The following is a 17,655-nucleotide window of genomic DNA, read 5'->3' on the forward strand; positions in this document are numbered from 1 at the left end:
TCATCAAATACTCCATGGAACATGATGCATGATGTTTCTGAAGCTTTATAGATCGGAAGAGTAACAGCTAGAATGGGTAACCAGGAAGGGTGGTGGTGGCTAGCTGGACAAACTAATTTGTTATAATAATCCTTGCATTTGATATAGCACCTGATCATGTCATTGAGAGTTTTTAAAGCGCTTCACAGAATATATTGTAAAGTGGAGTGACTGTGTATTTTGTGGGTGAAATGCATAAGCAGCATGATTCTGCAATGGAAAGGAGGATGAGATCAAATGAGCCAATGTACCTTCTGGCTGTAAACCTCTCTCTTACCCTTGGAAAATAGAAGTCAGTCCAAACACCACAATTGGTTATAGATGAGTAATATACAATGCTTCATTTATTCTGGAATTTTTCCTGGTTTGCATTGGAGGATGGAGTGGGGTGGTTTGGGAAGCGCAACTCCTCATAATTGAAAGCAATTTTCCAATCTGTGATAAATGACCTTGACAGGCAAGTTGTGGTGGTGTTCACATTGCAAAGGCTGGTGCCTTTACTGACTTATGGAGAATCAAGGTTAGTAGTTGCCCATCAAGGTCAGTAGTTTTCCCCCGACATGTAGTGAATAGAGACAACTGTGTATAGTCTATGGAAAGAATGGACTCAGTGGACCAATTCACCTTGTCTTGGGTTAAGGTTTCTTATATTCTCATTGTTCTGGTGTGTTGATTTTAAAAATGAATATCCTTGGGATATATGGCCCAGCACCAATTATGGATTTGCTTGCATTGTGTTACCTGTAATCACTTTGAGAGTAATGAAAACATCCAATTAAAAAGTACAGTATGTTGGTAGATGTTGCTACATCCACTAATATACCAGTTATACATTAATGTGCAACTGAGAGGAGAGAAGAATGTTTTCTGTGGAAGGAAACAAGTCAGATTTGCCTAAAAATAGGAGCATAGGGAAACTGGGACAGGAGGAGGCCATTCAGGCCACTGAGGTTGTTCTACCTGTTTATTAGATTTTGACAGATCTCTTAATCACAATACCCCACCTTTTCACCATATTCACTCCTTAATACCTTTGCTGCACAAATATTTCTTTATCTCTCTCTTAAACAACTCTATTGATTTCACCGTTGCAGTTTTCTGGGTCAGAGCATTCCACAACTTCATTACTCTGTATGAAGAAATGGTTCCTGATCTCAGTTCTCACTGTTATAGCTCTGATTTTAAAGATATGCCCCTTTGTAATGGATCCCTTTACCACAGGGAATACTTGTCTACTGTCCTGTAAATTCCTTTCATTATTATAAATACTTCCATCAATCACCCCTTAGCCTCCTCTGCTCTAAGGAATATAATCTCAATACACCCAGTCTTTCATCATAACTAAAACCCATTCAGGGATTAATTCAGTGAACAATCAATGGACACCCTCCAAGTCTTCCTTGCATCCTTCCTAGATTGGATGTCAGTAAATGAATACAATACTCCACATGAGGTTGGACCAGCACTCTAGGTAACTGGAGAAGTACCTCCTTACTTTTTATATTCTAAACTTCTAGTAATACACAGCAGCATTCCATTTGTTTTATGTATTGCTTTCTGCACCTGTGAACTAGATTTTAATGATTTTAATGATCTCTAGATCTCTCTATTTATCTGCCAGACTTAGTGCTTCCTACCTAGAACATACCTCCAACGTATATTTCTCTGTTCGGAGTGTGGCGCTGATCCCTGACTGTCCAGCGCCTTGAGACATCCTCCTGACGCGAAAGGCACTATACAAATGTCATTTGTTGTTGTACTACCTCAAACTGTCATAGTAATACTCCACTTGCTTAATCTGTCTATTCTTTGGCATTTCTCACCTGTCCTTTTCACAATTTATACCTTCTATGTTACTGTCACCTGCAAAGATAGAAATAGTCCCCTCTGTTTTTGTACCAGAGTATTTATATGCAGGATGAAAAAATGAGACTTCACACTTTTCCCTAAGGACAATTCTTCACTTGTCACTGCCTGACAAGAGATAACTCTATGGGGATAGATTAATATTTTCAAATTTATATTTGACTGGCTTGTGAATAAAGGAGTATCTGTTTCGGACTTTCATCTGCAAGTCTGATTGGTAAAGTCTATGATTGAGTGGGTTTTCCGTGGTCTGTGGAATGGAGTTTGATGAGTTGACTAGCCTTTTTTCATTCCATGCTTTCTTATATCAGACATGGCAATAAAATATCTTTAATAGCTTCAGAGCTCCTGAATGGGAAAAATCCAATGGGAAAAACCAGCCAAGGTTTCCCACTCCTGATTGCTATCCAGTAATCCCCACTAGACAGTGCTCTTGTGTGGACTTTGGACAACAATAGGATTGAGTTCAGTTTTGATTACTGACTTCTTTTTGCCTTGTTCCGTATCTAATATTTTTGAATCCTGTTTCACTTGCTCCGCTTTTAAATATATTCTTCACGCATTCAAGCCACATAATTAGATTTTCTACTTGCTGATATTATTTCAGTTTTCTCTTGCTGAATTTCTGTAAATCTGTTATTGGTATCAGTCTGCAAGTGTTTGAAGCAGATTTGATAATTTCCCATCATTCGTAGAGATTACTATCATAATTAATGTGCCATTTATCCTGAACCCAACTCTGCTTGGACAAGTTTTTCATTTAGATCTCATAGGCTTCCCTTATCTAATTATCCTGGGTGAGACAGAGTTTATCCTGTTTGCTTGATCTTCTTGGGTTGTATTCTCAGGCCGGTGATATACAGATGCCTGAAGCATAATTATGGCTGAGCTTCTTAGATACTCATAAACCTTCTCTGCCTTCCTGATGCAAATGGTGCCTTGTTTTCCTACAAAGTCATTGCATTTTACAGGAAATCCTGTAGCGTGCCGTGAGACACTCTCCTATTGTAAAATGTGCTATATCAAATAGAAGTATTACTAGTCTTATTGTTGTTCCTCTACTGCACAATATTCCACATGTATTTGTGAGATGATTTTTGTTGTTTAAATGCTGCATATTTTAGACCCTTGTTCTGCACTGGTTTAGAAGGACTAACTATGTTTGCAGCGAAAATAAAAATAGGAAGCATTGACATTTAGAAGCGAAAACATACAATTATGTTAAAGCCTCAGAGCTTTAACTGTTTCCATTCATATTCTGTGGTCGCTCATTTTGTATACTATCAGCAACTCATGTAATTTGTATTTACAATGGTGGACACACTGTCCTGGAGGCTATGATATTTCAATCTTAAATCTCCTAAAGTATGTTTGTACTCTATTCTATTTATTGCCTCTCTATCCTGCCAGTTCAGGTCTGCTCCTCATCTGTTGTTCCATTCATTCCACCAACAGTAATAATAATAATATTATATAATCTTTGGATTTGATATAGCGCCTTGTCACATCTTCGAGACATCTCAAAGTGCTTCACAGAATATACTGTAAAGTGAATTGATTGTATATCTTGTGGGCGAAACAGAAGACAAGCATTCAGCTCCAAGCAATCTTAGCCCTGCGCTCAGGAACTCTACCCAGATCCTTCTGACTCATCTGTAGGCAGGGATTCTTCCCACTCAGTTCTTGCAAGCCAAAGCCCTAATAGGTAGGGTGGTCATAGCTGTGCACTAATGATTTCTCCTCTAGCCCTCACACTGTCACGTGTGGCGTCCCTCAGAGCTCTGGCCTTGGTCCCCTCCTCTTCAATATATACACACTCCTGCTCGGTGATGTCATTTGCAGGTATGGGGCCAATTTCCACATGTATGCGGATGAAACCCAACTCTATCTCGCCGCCTCCACACTCAACTCCAGGATCCCTGGCTAGTTGTCTGTCAGACGTCAAGTCCAGGACGAGAGCCAACTTCCTCCAGCTTGGCTCCTATCAGCGCCTCCTCACTGACAGTATCGCTATTCACAGTAGCACTCTACACCTCACTAAGCCAATATGGAACCTGGGTGTCCTGTTTGACTCTCAGCTACCCTTCAAACTCCACATTCATGCCGTGACCCTTTCCACCTTTTCCCACCTCCGCAACATTGCCCGCCTCCACCACTGCCTCTCACCGCAGGTCACCGAGGCCCTTATCCACACTTTCATCACATCCCAGCTTGACTATACCAACTCCCCAACTCGCTGGACTTCCTAACTCTTCCCTCCACAAGCTGCAGATTATTCAGAACTCTGTAGCTCGTGTCCTCTCCCGCACCAGGCTCCGTGAACCAATCACCCACAACCTTCTGATTGAGAGTTGACAGTGCTGCCAATTGAGCCCGGCTGACACCTAGTCCGAATCACTGTCATATTGACCTCTTTGGAATCATAGTGCTTCATCAGGTGGTGACACCCCTGCATTGCATTACAAACCTCTGGAATTCAGGTTTCCCATGCCTCCCTTAGTTTAAATAATAATAACAATATTCCTTGCATTTGATATAGCACCTTATCACGTCTTCGAGACGTCTGAAAGCACTTCACAGAATATACTGTAAAATGAATTGACTGTATATTTTGTGGGTGAAACACCACAGTGAATTACACACAGCAGTGTCCTACAAACAGTCGTGAATTGAGTGACCAAATTTAATATTTTATTTTTATTGTTGTTTTAGCAACAACAAGATTACATTTACACAGTGCCTTTTACGTCGGGAGGACGTCCCAAGGCACTGAGATTATTTTAAAGGGATTATTACCTCTGGAAAAGCGATCCGCCACTCAACTATCAACAGGGTTCCTACTTCCTGCTAGGTAAACAGAGGCGTATGGAATACACACTCTCGCGTAAAGGGTGCTATGTAAATCCAAGTTGTTGTAGATGAGTAAGGAAACTTACCCAATGCTTTATCTTCCCTGGAATCGAACCCAGGTCCTCACGTTTGCGAGGCAAATGCTCTAACTATTGAGCTATGGGACTCCACATACAGAGTACATTGACATAAATAAATGGTAGTGTTACGACATCAGTGAGTTGCCAATCCCATTGTTGTGTCATCCTTTGCATACAGAGAGGATCTTCCAAGACTGACTAGCAAGGCAGTAGTGGCAAACCTTAACTTTGTGTGTACATGACAAGAATCACATCCTCCTCCTCCAAGTGATTATATATTCCACCTCCAGAACTTTCACCGTCAAATACAGTGGAACCCTGTTAGCAGTCATTTGCTAAAGGTGGCGAGGGATTTAATCTTCACCTGAAAACAAATGGACAGGATTTCAGATTAATAGCTTTTTTCAAAAAAATAGCACCTCTGACAATACAGCATTTCCCAATACTTCAGTGTCAGCATGGGCAATGAGCTCATGTCTTCGTGTGAGGCTTGAAACTGTATTGTAAGGCTGAATGTGGGGGAAAGAATTGACCCAAAATTTATGTTAGAAGAGCTCTGTAGTTTTGATCATCAGTACATCTGCACTGCTTTTCACTTTGTATCATTTAACATTTTTCCTTCAGTTCTCCTTACTCTACTTTATTTCAAGGTAAGAATATCGAATATGAAAACGGTCATTCATTCAATTCAATTCACTTTGTCATGTGGATCCTGAGTCAGAACCCAGTGTGACTTTTCCAATCTTGTTCCTGCCTCAGTCGTATCTCCATACACCTTGCTGAATCTGGATTTAATCAGATTTCATTGTGACTGTTCCAGCCAAGGCAATCTATTCTACTTGACAGCTCCAAGTGTGGAAAAGTTATTCCTTAGATAAAGTTTCACTTGTGTCTATTCAGTTTGTAATCTTTTCCACTAGCTGACTTTGCAATAGCCTTCGTTATTTAAAAACAATGAATCACATTTCCCCTCTCACTCTTCTGTTTTTGGGAATGGGATTAACTTCCCTGAATTCATCTTTGTTTTTTCCCTCCACCATTCAATCCTGTCAACTACCTCCACAGAAGTGATTCGGTACTGAAATTCTATTTAGCCTTAACACGAAAGATCATTTTGTCTTAAAATGTAAGATTATGCAAAAATGTGGAAATTTTTTAATTTGAATGGCTGTAAAATAAAGAACCAGCCTCCAAATCAAGATAGAATTTAACAATTTTGTGTGCAGCCTTAATTTTTCAGACAAATTTTGTGCCAGCCCTCTGTGGCAGTCTAGGTAATCTGGATTCTGAGGCCTTGGGTCCGCAGTATTCCAGGGCACTGCTGATGACAGTACAGCCAACCTGGCTCACTGGCAGGACTTGGAAGGGCAGACCAAACACTGGGGCAGGGAATCATCCCACTTAGCTCCTGTTAACCCTGCAAGCCAAAGCCCTAATGGGTAGGGTGGCCCTCGCTCAACAAGCAGCAGGAAAGCTTGGCAGACAGTGATATCAATGGCAAGCTATGTGATTTAGCTGTTTAAGTCCAGGAACTTAAATAGGGAATCTGGCCCACGGCAGGCAAAAGGTTGGACCACCCTGACTTAGGCTGTGCCTTTACCACCAGCCCAGCGAACAAGGCCTCCCACTGGCTTTCACACAATTGAGCCTGACCTAACTAAATGTACTTCCTCTAGTTTTCTTGAACCTATATGAGGCTAATACACCCTGATGCCCAAAATTTCTAATTATTTTAGCCTTAAAACCATTCTTTTAAAATATAGGATTAAACAAAAATGTAGAATATTCTTATAATCTGTATTAATTTGGAACCAACTCCAAAATTAAGACTGAATTAAAGAACATGTTATATTTTAGCACATTGGACTGAAGTCTAACAGCATGAGACATTTTAGGCCTCTGTTTTTATTTTTAATATTGGATTTGAGAATTTTCGAAGTCAGCATATTTTAGACGTTGGATGGCCTGTACTTTGTCTTTGGAAAGCTGAACCAATTGAAGAAATCCAAGTTTGTAACAAATTAAATCTGACTGGTCAGATATCAGGCAGTGATCCTTTGGGAAACAAAACTATTTGGAATTTGAAATGCATATTATAGCATAACGATTTACAAATTTGACAACAAAATGTTCAAATATTTCCAAGGGCAGTCTCCTCCTGTAACAGATAAATTCATGGTCCGGGTCATTAGATGTCAGCTTGACTCAGTTGGTAGCACTCTTAGATAATAATAATAAGGTAATGGGTTCAAATCCCATGTTGGGACTTTGAACTCATAGTCAAGCTTAACACTCCAATGCAGTGATGGGGAGAGCACTGCACTGTAGATGCTGTTCTTCAGATGCAACGTTCATAGAATCATAGAATTATACACCACGGAAGGAGGCCATTCGGCCTATTGTGTCGGTACCGGCTCTTTAAAAAGAGCTATCCAAATCAATTCCACTCCTCTGCTCTCTCCCCACGACCCTGCAAACATTAAACTGAGGGCCTATCTGTCTGTTCAGGTGGCAGTAATGAACCCATGCCAGTAATAATAATAATAATAATAATCCTTGCATTTGATATAGCGCTTTTCACGTCGGGAGGACATCCCAAAGCGCTTCACAGAACACACTGTAATGTGAATTGACTGTATATTTGTGGGCGAACGCAGCAGCCAATTGCGCACAGCAATGTCCCACGTTTAAACAGTCGTGGATTAAAAATGACTAATTTATTATTGTTTTTTTTGGGGGAGGGATTATTATTAGGCGTGTGGAGTAAGGAAACTTGCCCAAGGTTTCGCCCTGCCGGGAATCGAACCCAGGTCTCTCGCTTGCAAAGCGAGTGCTCTAACCACTGAGCTACAGGACTGAGCTACAGTATTCGAAAAGAGAAGGGATTTTCCAGCAGACAATCCCCTAGATAAAAAATGGCCATTCTTTTCATAGCTATTTGTTGGGACTTTGCTGAGTGTGAACTGATTGCCATGTTGATCTATAAAATACATTCACTATATTTCACAGTAAATCAAAGTGAAGCGCTTCGAAACATCAAAGCAATGTAATAAGGCGTTAAAGCAAATGCAAGGATTATTGTTATCAACGGTTTAAAAAAGATTTTTCGTATCTGTTTTTCTTTGCAGACAACAGTCAGCTGAAGATCGTGCACTCATACCAGCGAATTCCACCAGCAACCTCATCAACAGGTTACTCATCTCGTATGACCCAAGAATACGGCCAAATTTCAAAGGTTTGTGTTACAAGAGCAACAATAATAGACATCCTAAGCCACCTCAGGCAAACTGTCTTGAGAGAAGCATGTTTATGAGAGGATGTTTTACATGGCTTCTTTATTTGTGAGTAGGTAATGGCATAGAAGGGTCCTGGTATTTCTGACAGTATTTGCTTGAGAAGAAATCTGGAGACAGTACTCTATGGTTGTAAGTGCGTTTGGGAGGAAAAGAAAACAACAACAACAAAATTACATTTGTATAGTGCCTTTCACGTTGGGAGGACGCCCCAAGGCACTGGACAGACAAGAGTTACGGACCCAAGCTGAGGGTTGGAGTGGGGGAGAGGGAAGGGCAGGGTGGGAAACAGGGAGACCGAAGACACCGTCAAAGAGGTGGGTCTTGAGATGGGTCTTGAAGGTGGCGAGGAAGGGGGCGAGACGGAGGGTCTGCGGGATGGTGTTTCAGAGGGTGGGTGCAGAGTGGCAGAAGGCCCGCCCACCGATAGTGGGGTGAGCAAGGCGGGGGGCATAAAACAGGCCGGAGCCCGCTGAGCGGAGGGAGCGAGCAGGGTGGTAGGGGCTTAGGAGGTCGGAGAGGTCGGGGGGAAGCAAGACAGTGGAGGGTTTTGAAGGTGAGGCCCAGGATCTTGAACTGTATCCTCTGTGTGATGGGAAGCCAGTGGAGTTGGGCAAGGATGGGGGTGATAGAGTCATGGAGCCTAGTGCAGGAGAGGACATGGGCTGCAGAGTTCTGGATGATCTGCAGCCTATTGAGGGAGGAGTTGGGGAGGCCAACAAGCAGTGAGTTTGGATAGTCGAGCCTCGATGTCATGAAGGCGTGTATGAGGGTTTCGGCGGCCTGGGTGTGAGACAGTGTCGGAGCTGGGTGACGTTGCGGAGCTGGGGGAAGGCAGAGAGGGTCATGGTGCAGATGTGGGGTAGAAAGGATAGTTGAAGGTCAAACATGACCCCAAGGCTGGGACTGGCTTAGCAAGATGGAGTGTGCAACCATGGAAGAACAGATGAGCAGGAGAGCCTCGGTCTTGTTGACATTCAACTGAAGAACGTTAGCCCTTATCCAGGACTTGATGTCTGTCAGACATTCTGTCAGTAGAGCAGTGGTCCTGGAGTCAAGGGTGAAGGCAGAGAGGTAGAGTTGGGTGACATCTGCATACATGTGGAAGTTGAACCCATGTCTGTGGATGATGTCACCAAGTGGGAACATATAGATGTTGAAGAGGAGGGCACCAAGGACAGAGAAAAGAAAAATGTTACCTTGGTCTGGATGTACTCTTATTTATGTAGCCTTTTAGACCTTACAGAATTTGGCTAATTCTTAAATACGACTAGTTGAAGACGTTTTTCTTAAGNTTTTTTTAACAAATGCAGAGAAACCGATTTCAAAATGAATACTGAATTCAACAATTTGCCAAATTCTACATGTTCTGAAATGCTACATTCATGGAGCAAATCTAGTGAATATGTACTGCATGATCCACAATACAAATTTCTTCTTGGTCTGTTAGTATGGTTCATAAATCATTCTAGAATATGGGAGGTGGATCTTAGAATCAGTAAATGGCTCACATGCACATAAGACATGGATCCTGACTGGAATTCCATGTTGTCAATCTTTATTTACATGAGTAACACCTTCCATATGGAACTCACAGAAGCCAATGTCATAAGGCATTTCTGACGGGCTTAAAACATTTTTTTTTTAAAAAATACATTCCTTGTGCTCAATCATTTATTGTTCTGTTTCTAACACTTGTTACCTGCCTTTTGTCTTTTTTTAACAAAAAGAAATCCTGGGGATAAATTCAATTCAATAGGTTTACAAATTCTAGATGCTACTTGTTAGACTGGGAAAGTAAAGTAAATTGTTTGACTTCAATGCTTTGTGTGAAAGATTAATTTATTTTCCGAATTTTGGGACTACTTCAGAGTTAGACTGAATTATTTAAGTCAATTGATCAGACAAGGATACAATCCAAAATAATACTTTTCCAAAATCCTTCAAAGCATTGCATTTATTGCTGTATCATTGCATTTGATATAGAGTCTTATCATTCCAGAACATCTCAAAGCACTTCAGTTGTGTTAAGTGAGGTGACTCTGTATTTGCAGGTGAAGTAAGAGATTTGTTGCAAAGTGTTTTGATCCAAAAATGGCTTTTCAGAAGAAAACAGCGGTGATTGGAGCTTGCCCTTCAGATGAAACATAAAACCAAGGTCACATCTGTTCTGTTAACTCATGTACAGTTTTAGGTCCCATGTCATCATTTAGCAGAAGAGCAGACCATTTTTCAGGTGTCCTGGCCAATATTCTTCTCATGCCTGATTTCACCAAAACACAAATAGTTTTAAAATGAGTTCATTCACCTCATTGCTGTTTGTGGGACATTTCTACTGCAGGTTAGTCATTGTATGACAACGGTCACAGCATTTGACAACAATTCGTTGTGTGAAGAAAGTCTTTGACACTTTTGGACACTATAAAGCAGTGATTCAAATGTAATTATTATTACTTGTCTCTACAGGCTTATGAGAAAAAAAATCACAATCCTTTGCAATTGTTTCAGTCCTGTCTTTGAAAATGCACGTTAGATATAAAATGTGGTGCATGTTTGACATGTAACAAAATGCTCCTGGCAAAATAACTTGGAATATCACACATCTATTTTATTCTCTTTTTTAACATGCATTGTAGGATGTTGGTTCTAAGAATGCACTGATACCACAGTGAGCTTGGGCTGTTGTTCCCAGGCAGCCCATCAGCTACACTGCAGAGGTTTTCGACTCTTCAGATGAAGACCTATATATGAACTGTAAACTCAGCTGGCAGCTGGACATCAGGTTTCCCTGAGGAAGCTAGTACGAGAGAGGAATATCTGGAAGGGATTCCTTCCTGGACAGCTCAGTGAGCATTTCCCAACCGGTTAATAAGGAGTGATTCCCACAGGATTTGTAGAGATCTTGCCATTGTTCTACCTTTCCAAATAAGGAAACTACAGTAGAATGATTTCAGGGAATGGTCTTTCAGAAACTATGCACAAATATGGTAATATTAAAAGTAAGACATTTTTTATAAAAATATGAGGTAATTGGATTTGAGGTAATTCTCTTCTCATGAAAGGCAGAACTCTCATTATGTACTCGGATGCGAGAGGGGTGTGATTTATTCTGTAGGCTCAGTTTTAATTTTAACTCTTTAAACACACTGTGCAGTACAAACTAGTATGTAATGGTAAATTAATGATAATCCTCATTTTTATTTTCAATGGACTGTAACAATCAGTTTCCCTGACTGCATCAATATGACTGGTGCCGATGAAATGATAAATTATAATTTATGACAGTCACTGTTCAAAACAACATCAAATGACATTTGTATAGCCCCTTTCACATCGGGAGGACATCCCAAGCTGCTGGTTAATGGGTACCACTGGCTTAGTGTGAGGGGTCGGAGTTAATCTGACTGGGCAATGAAATATGGGGAGAAACAATACACACATATACAATGCATGCAGACAGACATGGACAAGTAATAAAAAGATGTATGCAAAATACAATTTAAAAAACTGTAGCTGTTTGTGGGACATTGCTTCATGTAAATTGGCTGCATCATTTGCTAATAAATATAGTTAAAACAACAACAACCTCCACAACTTAGCTTTATTGTGGAGTCCTGTAGCTCAGTGGTTAGAGCACTTGCCTTGCAAGCGAGACACTTGGGTTGAATTCCAGGCAGGTCAGGGCGAAACCTTGGGCAAGGTTCCTTACTCCACACAGAGCCTAATAATAATCCCTCCAAAACCAAAAACAATAATAAATTGGTCATTTTCAATCCATGACTGTTTGTGGGACATTGCTGTGCGCAATTGGCTGCCGCGTTCACCCACAAGTCAAAGTCAATTCACTTTACAGTGTGTTCTGTGAAGCGCTTTGGGACGTCCTTCCGACATGAAAAGCGCTATATCAAATGCAAGGATTATTATTATTATATCATGTAATAACATGTGCCAAGGTGGTGGGGTTTAACCCTGAGTTAGAAGTTGCTACTCTGTACAGCATTTATCTGTGCAACGCTTTGCGATGTTGCAATGTTACAGGCACTGTATCAAAAGCCAAGGATTATTAATATTTTATGAAACATGATTTGAAATTACTATTAACAGGTCAGTGAGGATGATCTGGAAGTACGTAAATGTCTTTATTAATCAGGACCATCAAGCCAAGCACGATGTATCAAAGGCTTACTATATCAGGGAGTATTAGAACAAAGGGTAACCATTTATTTTTAGGATATAATGATGAGTGAGATCTGAGTTCAGTAAACTCAACACTTATTGTAAAAACTGCAGGTCCTCTTAAATCTCGTGCCATAAACGATTATTATAATAAAGAAATCCGATGGCCTTATGAATTAATCAACAATGAAGCTTGTGTTCTTAAAACAAGTTCAACAGCTCAAAAGTACACAGAGAGAGTTCTTGTATTGCTACCATAGATTCTACATGCATTGATCAAAATGGTGATCATGAATATTTCAGGATGCTTTGAGTCAGGAGAAAGGACTCAACAATGATTCAAGCAGTGAATACTTGTCCTTGATTTCTGTTGCGTGGAACTAAGCCATGCCTTGATTTAAAACCTATCTTAAAAGGAATCTATGGAGGAGAGGAGAGCCCTGACCTATGTGGTCATTGACTGTAAATATAATATTGTATATTCCTTGAATATCAGGAAATCTTCTGCTTATTTTGTAGGTATTCCAGTTGACGTCCATGTAAATATTTTCATTGCCAGTTTCGGCTCAATACAAGAAACCACAATGGTAAGTCCAACGTGATGAGGGAACACCGCAGTGAAAATAAAATGCTCGGGGAGGAGGGGTGGTGGGGGTGTGGGGGCCGGAAAACAACGTATGATATGATACTGGTGATGTCACAAGTTCAGAAAAGTCCTAAAAAATATGTCCCTTAAGCAACATGTTTAGGATTTAACATTCCTCCCTAATGCCTGTAAAGTGACTTCTCCCTCCAGGTCTTTGTACAACTGATTTAAGCTGTGTTTGATTTTAATATAGGAAGAGAATTTTGCTTTCTGTGTTGCTACAAGTGAATATTTTGTTACTTTTAAAATTATGTTTATCTACAATTTGGTGAAATTGCGCAAATTATGTGTTTTCTGCGCCTCAAATCAAGATTTTCCCAATCCTGGATTTTCCCAATTCCCAGATTTTCTGAGTCTCTGCAAATCAAATTGTAAGTCTTTATTAGTGCACTGCTAAATAGTGTTAATCATACTGGGTTGATTTCTCTCTTGTTAGTAAAGTTATCAATCTTGGCAGTAAATCTTATTACTCGCTATTCATTCACCAGCCTGAGGAGCTATGAGATTCTAATGCGATTTTTGAATTGCAGTGCTGATGGCTAAAGTAAGTAAATTTACTGATAAGTGGAAAGTAATAAACACACACCAAGAACAGTAATATTACCAGCAAACAGAGCATACTTTCAGAAGGTCCAATTTCTGTAAGTAATACATTTATTTGTGACAAGCGAATCCTGTAGGTACCTGGATAATCAAAAGGACAACCTAATGGAAGTCGGTTCAGACATTGATCTCAGTTCCCACATTCAAAATTAATAATAATAATAATTTTATTGTCATCGTGAATCATGGAGAATTTTTCTGTTGTCAATGGGGACAGGGTCTTATCATTCACCCATACAGTTACAGACAAAGGAATGTTCCACTGCCGAGGCAGGAGATGCAGCAACAGAGCAGAGCTCCAGTGGGTCACTTTTGACAGTTCTGTGCACGATTTTGCTGGTTGCAAATCGACATTTAGAACTGAGGTCACAAAGCACTTATTCACACAGAGGGTTGTGCTGATGTGGGAGCTCTCTCCCAGAAAGCTGTACAGAGTATTCACAAAGTCCCGTTACCCCCATCTTTTTTTTTCCACAATGCACTTACCAACAACTGAAACGTGGAAGAATGATAATAATTGTATTTAGAAGTACTTAATTGTAATCAGTACAAGTGTTTAACTGTATTTAGATATTCAGAAGATAGGTGTGAGCGGCATCATTTTCATGGCAGGTAATGAACCGTTGTCATGTTGGTTGTGACAACTTCTGTAACACGGATGAAGTGAGGAGGAAGTTACTCGCATCAGACATTGTTACACTTGATTCATCTGCAACAGAAAATAAAAATTCATTATAAGAAAAAAAAGGAGTTTAACCCCATTTTTAATCACTAGACATGTCTAAACAAGAGGTAGGCAGATACGTCGACAGTAGAGATATTAAGGGGTGTGACAATAGGGCTCGATGTTGAATTAAAAAAATCAGTTCAACTCTAATAATTTGGGCAGAATTGGCCCCATTTTCCCCTGTTTTCCTATGTCCCTATGCCAGTATTTCATTGTCAGAATAGAACTTCTCGTGACATTATTCACGGTGCGATTGAAAAATCAGACCCCACCCCCATCCCCCTCCCCAATATCAGATGAATCACTGTGATGATAAAGTAACTCTGCAAGATATTTACTTGAATTTTCGGCCTATTTGGTAGCAAACGGTCATTTAATAAACATTTAAATCATGAAGTCAAAATTAATAAGAGAAGTTTTCAGTCATCTCATTCTGCTATTAGGCCCTGATCACTTGAGAGTGTACGATGGATCATAATTAAGGACAGTCAGGTAGACTGAACCCAGGCTGTGAGCTTGGTTAAAGTGCCTTCCTTCAATTATTTCACGAAAATTACAAGTTCATCATTGTAGTAGTATTTTACTTGTTTTTGAGCATGCTTAAATGTTTTGTAGGTTTTGCTTTTATAAACAATATTCTTTGATGTTGTGGGCTGGGGGGAAGGGGAGATCTAACACAGCTCACGTCTCAGTGACAGCTGTTTAAAATGTTAACTTTTATTAATGCTATCCATATCTCTGCCGTCAGATTTTTGCTTCACATATAACGTGGTGTGACGAGTCAGAAATTCTTGAGAAACCATCTCATACAGAGTGGTCTTTGTTGTAAAAGATCAAAGACGTGATTGGATGCTGTAGTTTTACAAATTATGACCACTTATGAATGGAGTAGCCAGGAACGTTGCATGGGTAGTCATATGGAAAGCTAGTGCTGATGGATTAAGTATGTTTGGATTCAGTAAGGAACCAAACATCTTACTCAGATTAACACGTCATTTTTCAAAAATGAAGGTTTGTGACAAAATAACAAAAAGTTCAGAAATCTTGGGACGAAAAACCTGGATGTAATATTCTGGTTCAGTTTTACATGTCTCCTCTTTGTCAATGTCAGTGCGTAATGGTATCTTCCATTACATTCTCCATCGTCAAAATGTAGCACTGAATGCAATTTTTCACTGTGATGCTTTGTAAGAGATTTAATGATTGGAAAATTTAGTTATGGGATCAATTATTAAACATTGCATTTTTGCACGTATGTGTGAGCATGCCCTTGTCACTCTGCACAATGGTTGAGACCAAGGTCCATTTTCAAAATTGGCCTCACCATTTTATTTTCCCATATTATGGCTCTAATTTTTTTTCCCTGACCCCGAAGCCAGCCTTCAGTGCTGCTTTACAGGCTGTAAATATAATAATATAATAATCCTTGCATTTGAAATTAGCACCTTAGCATCTCTTCGAGACATCTCAAAGCGCTTCACAGAATATACTGTAAAGTGAATTGACTGTATATTTTTTGTGGGTGAAACATGCAGACACTGGTTAAACCAGTGTCTCATGCAAAAGTAGCAAGTTGTCTCAGCTGTAAGCAATCTCTTCTATTAGTCAGAAGGTGGTGAGTTCAAGCCCTAGTCTACATTTGTATTCCAAACACCTAGTTAACCCTAAATAAATCGCCAGTTCAGTGCCAAGTACATGCCACATTTTCGGGAGTACCTTCCTTCGGTTGAGATACTAAACCAAGTTCCTTTATGACTTTTCAGGTCAATATTAGTATCATCTCATGAAACTATTCAAAAAAGGTGTTTCTCCTGGTGTTTTGGCCAACCATCTTCCATTTGACTTCATGGCGCATTGTGGGACCCTGGTTTGCTCAAATTGACTGCCACCTTTACCTACAAATACTCAATTACTGCTCTTGAAAATAAATCCCCTGTGAGGCATTTTAAGGCTTTCCAGCCATATATTCATAGATTCATAGATTCATAGAATGTTACGGCACAGAAGGAGGCCATTCAGCCCATCGAGTCTGTGCCGGCTCTTTGACAGAGCAAGTCACTTTCACTATATCAACTTTCATATATCAAATGCAATAATAATAAAATCCACGATTACTATGAGAAAGGAATGGGGTCCAAAAGAGTCAAAAATACAAAATATTATTAGTTCCTGGAATTCTTTTTTTGCTTACAAATATACTAAATGTAGCTGACACTCCAATGCGGTGCTGTGGGGATGCTGCATTGTTGGAGATGCTGTGCTTCGGATGAAACATCAAATTGAGATTCATCAACCTGGCCAGGTAGATATTAAAGATCGCACGGCATTATTTAAAAAGAGAAGGGAGTTTCTCCTGGTATCCTGGCCAACCAACTAGCCTCTCCTCACCCCCCGAAAAAAATGGTTATTCACTTTCTGTCTGTTAGCTGTCAAATGTGCCTACTAAAAGAATTCACTTTACAGTAATTCCCTTGAAAAGTTTGGAGATGCTATATCAATTGTAAGGATTCTTTATGATAAATTATAAATTCTCATCAAGGAACAGAAATAATTAATCATGGAAATGGAATTGTGTTAAATTCCCTGTGCTTTAATCATGAAATATTTACCTGTCTTCAACTGTTGTGTTGATAGGATTACAGGATTAATATCTTCCTCAGACAGAAGTGGAATGACCCCAGACTCAAGCTGCCGACTGACTTCAAAGGATCAGACACACTGACTGTGGATCCAAAAATGTTCAAATGCTTGTGGAAACCAGATTTGTTTTTTGCAAATGAAAAGAATGCCAACTTTCACGATGTCACACAAGAGAACATCTTGCTTTTCATCTTCCGTTCTGGTGACGTGCTGGTCAGCATGAGGTGAGATAAACTCTGGACCACAAAAAGGGGAATGCCTCTTTTTTAAGACAACGAAAGTATTTGCTCAAAGCTCTTCAACGTTTATAAATGTTAAAAAAAAATTGTTTGATTTTTCCTTCTGTTTCACATTTCAGGCTGTCTGTAACTCTTTCGTGCCCACTCGATTTGACTCTATTTCCCATGGACACACAGCGCTGCAAGATGCAATTGGAAAGCTGTACGTTTCCTAAGGACATACACTGATAGACTGATAAGCAGACAAATAGCCAAATTTAGGTTGTCCGAGATAGATGCAAGAGTTGATTTACAAACAACTGCAGCTGCAGCTGGCATAAAATAAACATATTCATTTTTTGAGTTATAAATAATATAATTTTCCTGGGCTGTACTAAAAAAAACTGAGTAAGGGATGTCTGCCCAATTAACATATTAAACAGCCTACAATGGTTTGTGTATGATGTGGCTTTTGATGTTAGACACTATCATACTGGGACCAAATACAGCATGAAGA

At 39.9% G+C, this 17,655-nt stretch overlaps 1 protein-coding gene and 1 non-coding gene across 5 annotated transcripts in view; one reads left to right on the forward strand and one right to left on the reverse strand.

The window, feature by feature from the left end:
- glrbb (glycine receptor, beta b) overlaps positions 1-17,655 on the forward strand; it is a 59,983-nt gene that overhangs the window by 15,455 nt on the left and 26,873 nt on the right. For 3 of the 4 annotated variants that reach the window (XM_007899211.2, XM_007899210.2, XM_042336833.1), the window contains exons 3-6: positions 7,964-8,070; positions 12,824-12,891; positions 16,915-17,144; positions 17,279-17,361. In XM_007899211.2, the coding sequence (XP_007897402.1) occupies positions 7,964-8,070; positions 12,824-12,891; positions 16,915-17,144; positions 17,279-17,361 (488 nt within the window). Of the gene's footprint in view, positions 1-7,963; positions 8,071-12,823; positions 12,892-16,914; positions 17,145-17,278; positions 17,362-17,655 lie in introns of those variants that run through there. The other variant, XM_007899212.1, reaches the window with a different exon arrangement.
- trnaa-ugc lies at positions 7,621-7,692 on the reverse strand. The gene has a single exon. It is a non-coding gene; the product is annotated as a tRNA-Ala (tRNA).

Source organism: Callorhinchus milii, unplaced genomic scaffold (assembly GCF_018977255.1).
Source record: "Callorhinchus milii isolate IMCB2004 unplaced genomic scaffold, IMCB_Cmil_1.0 Scaffold1, whole genome shotgun sequence".
In the NCBI taxonomy this organism is placed as follows: Eukaryota; Metazoa; Chordata; class Chondrichthyes; order Chimaeriformes; family Callorhinchidae; genus Callorhinchus; species Callorhinchus milii.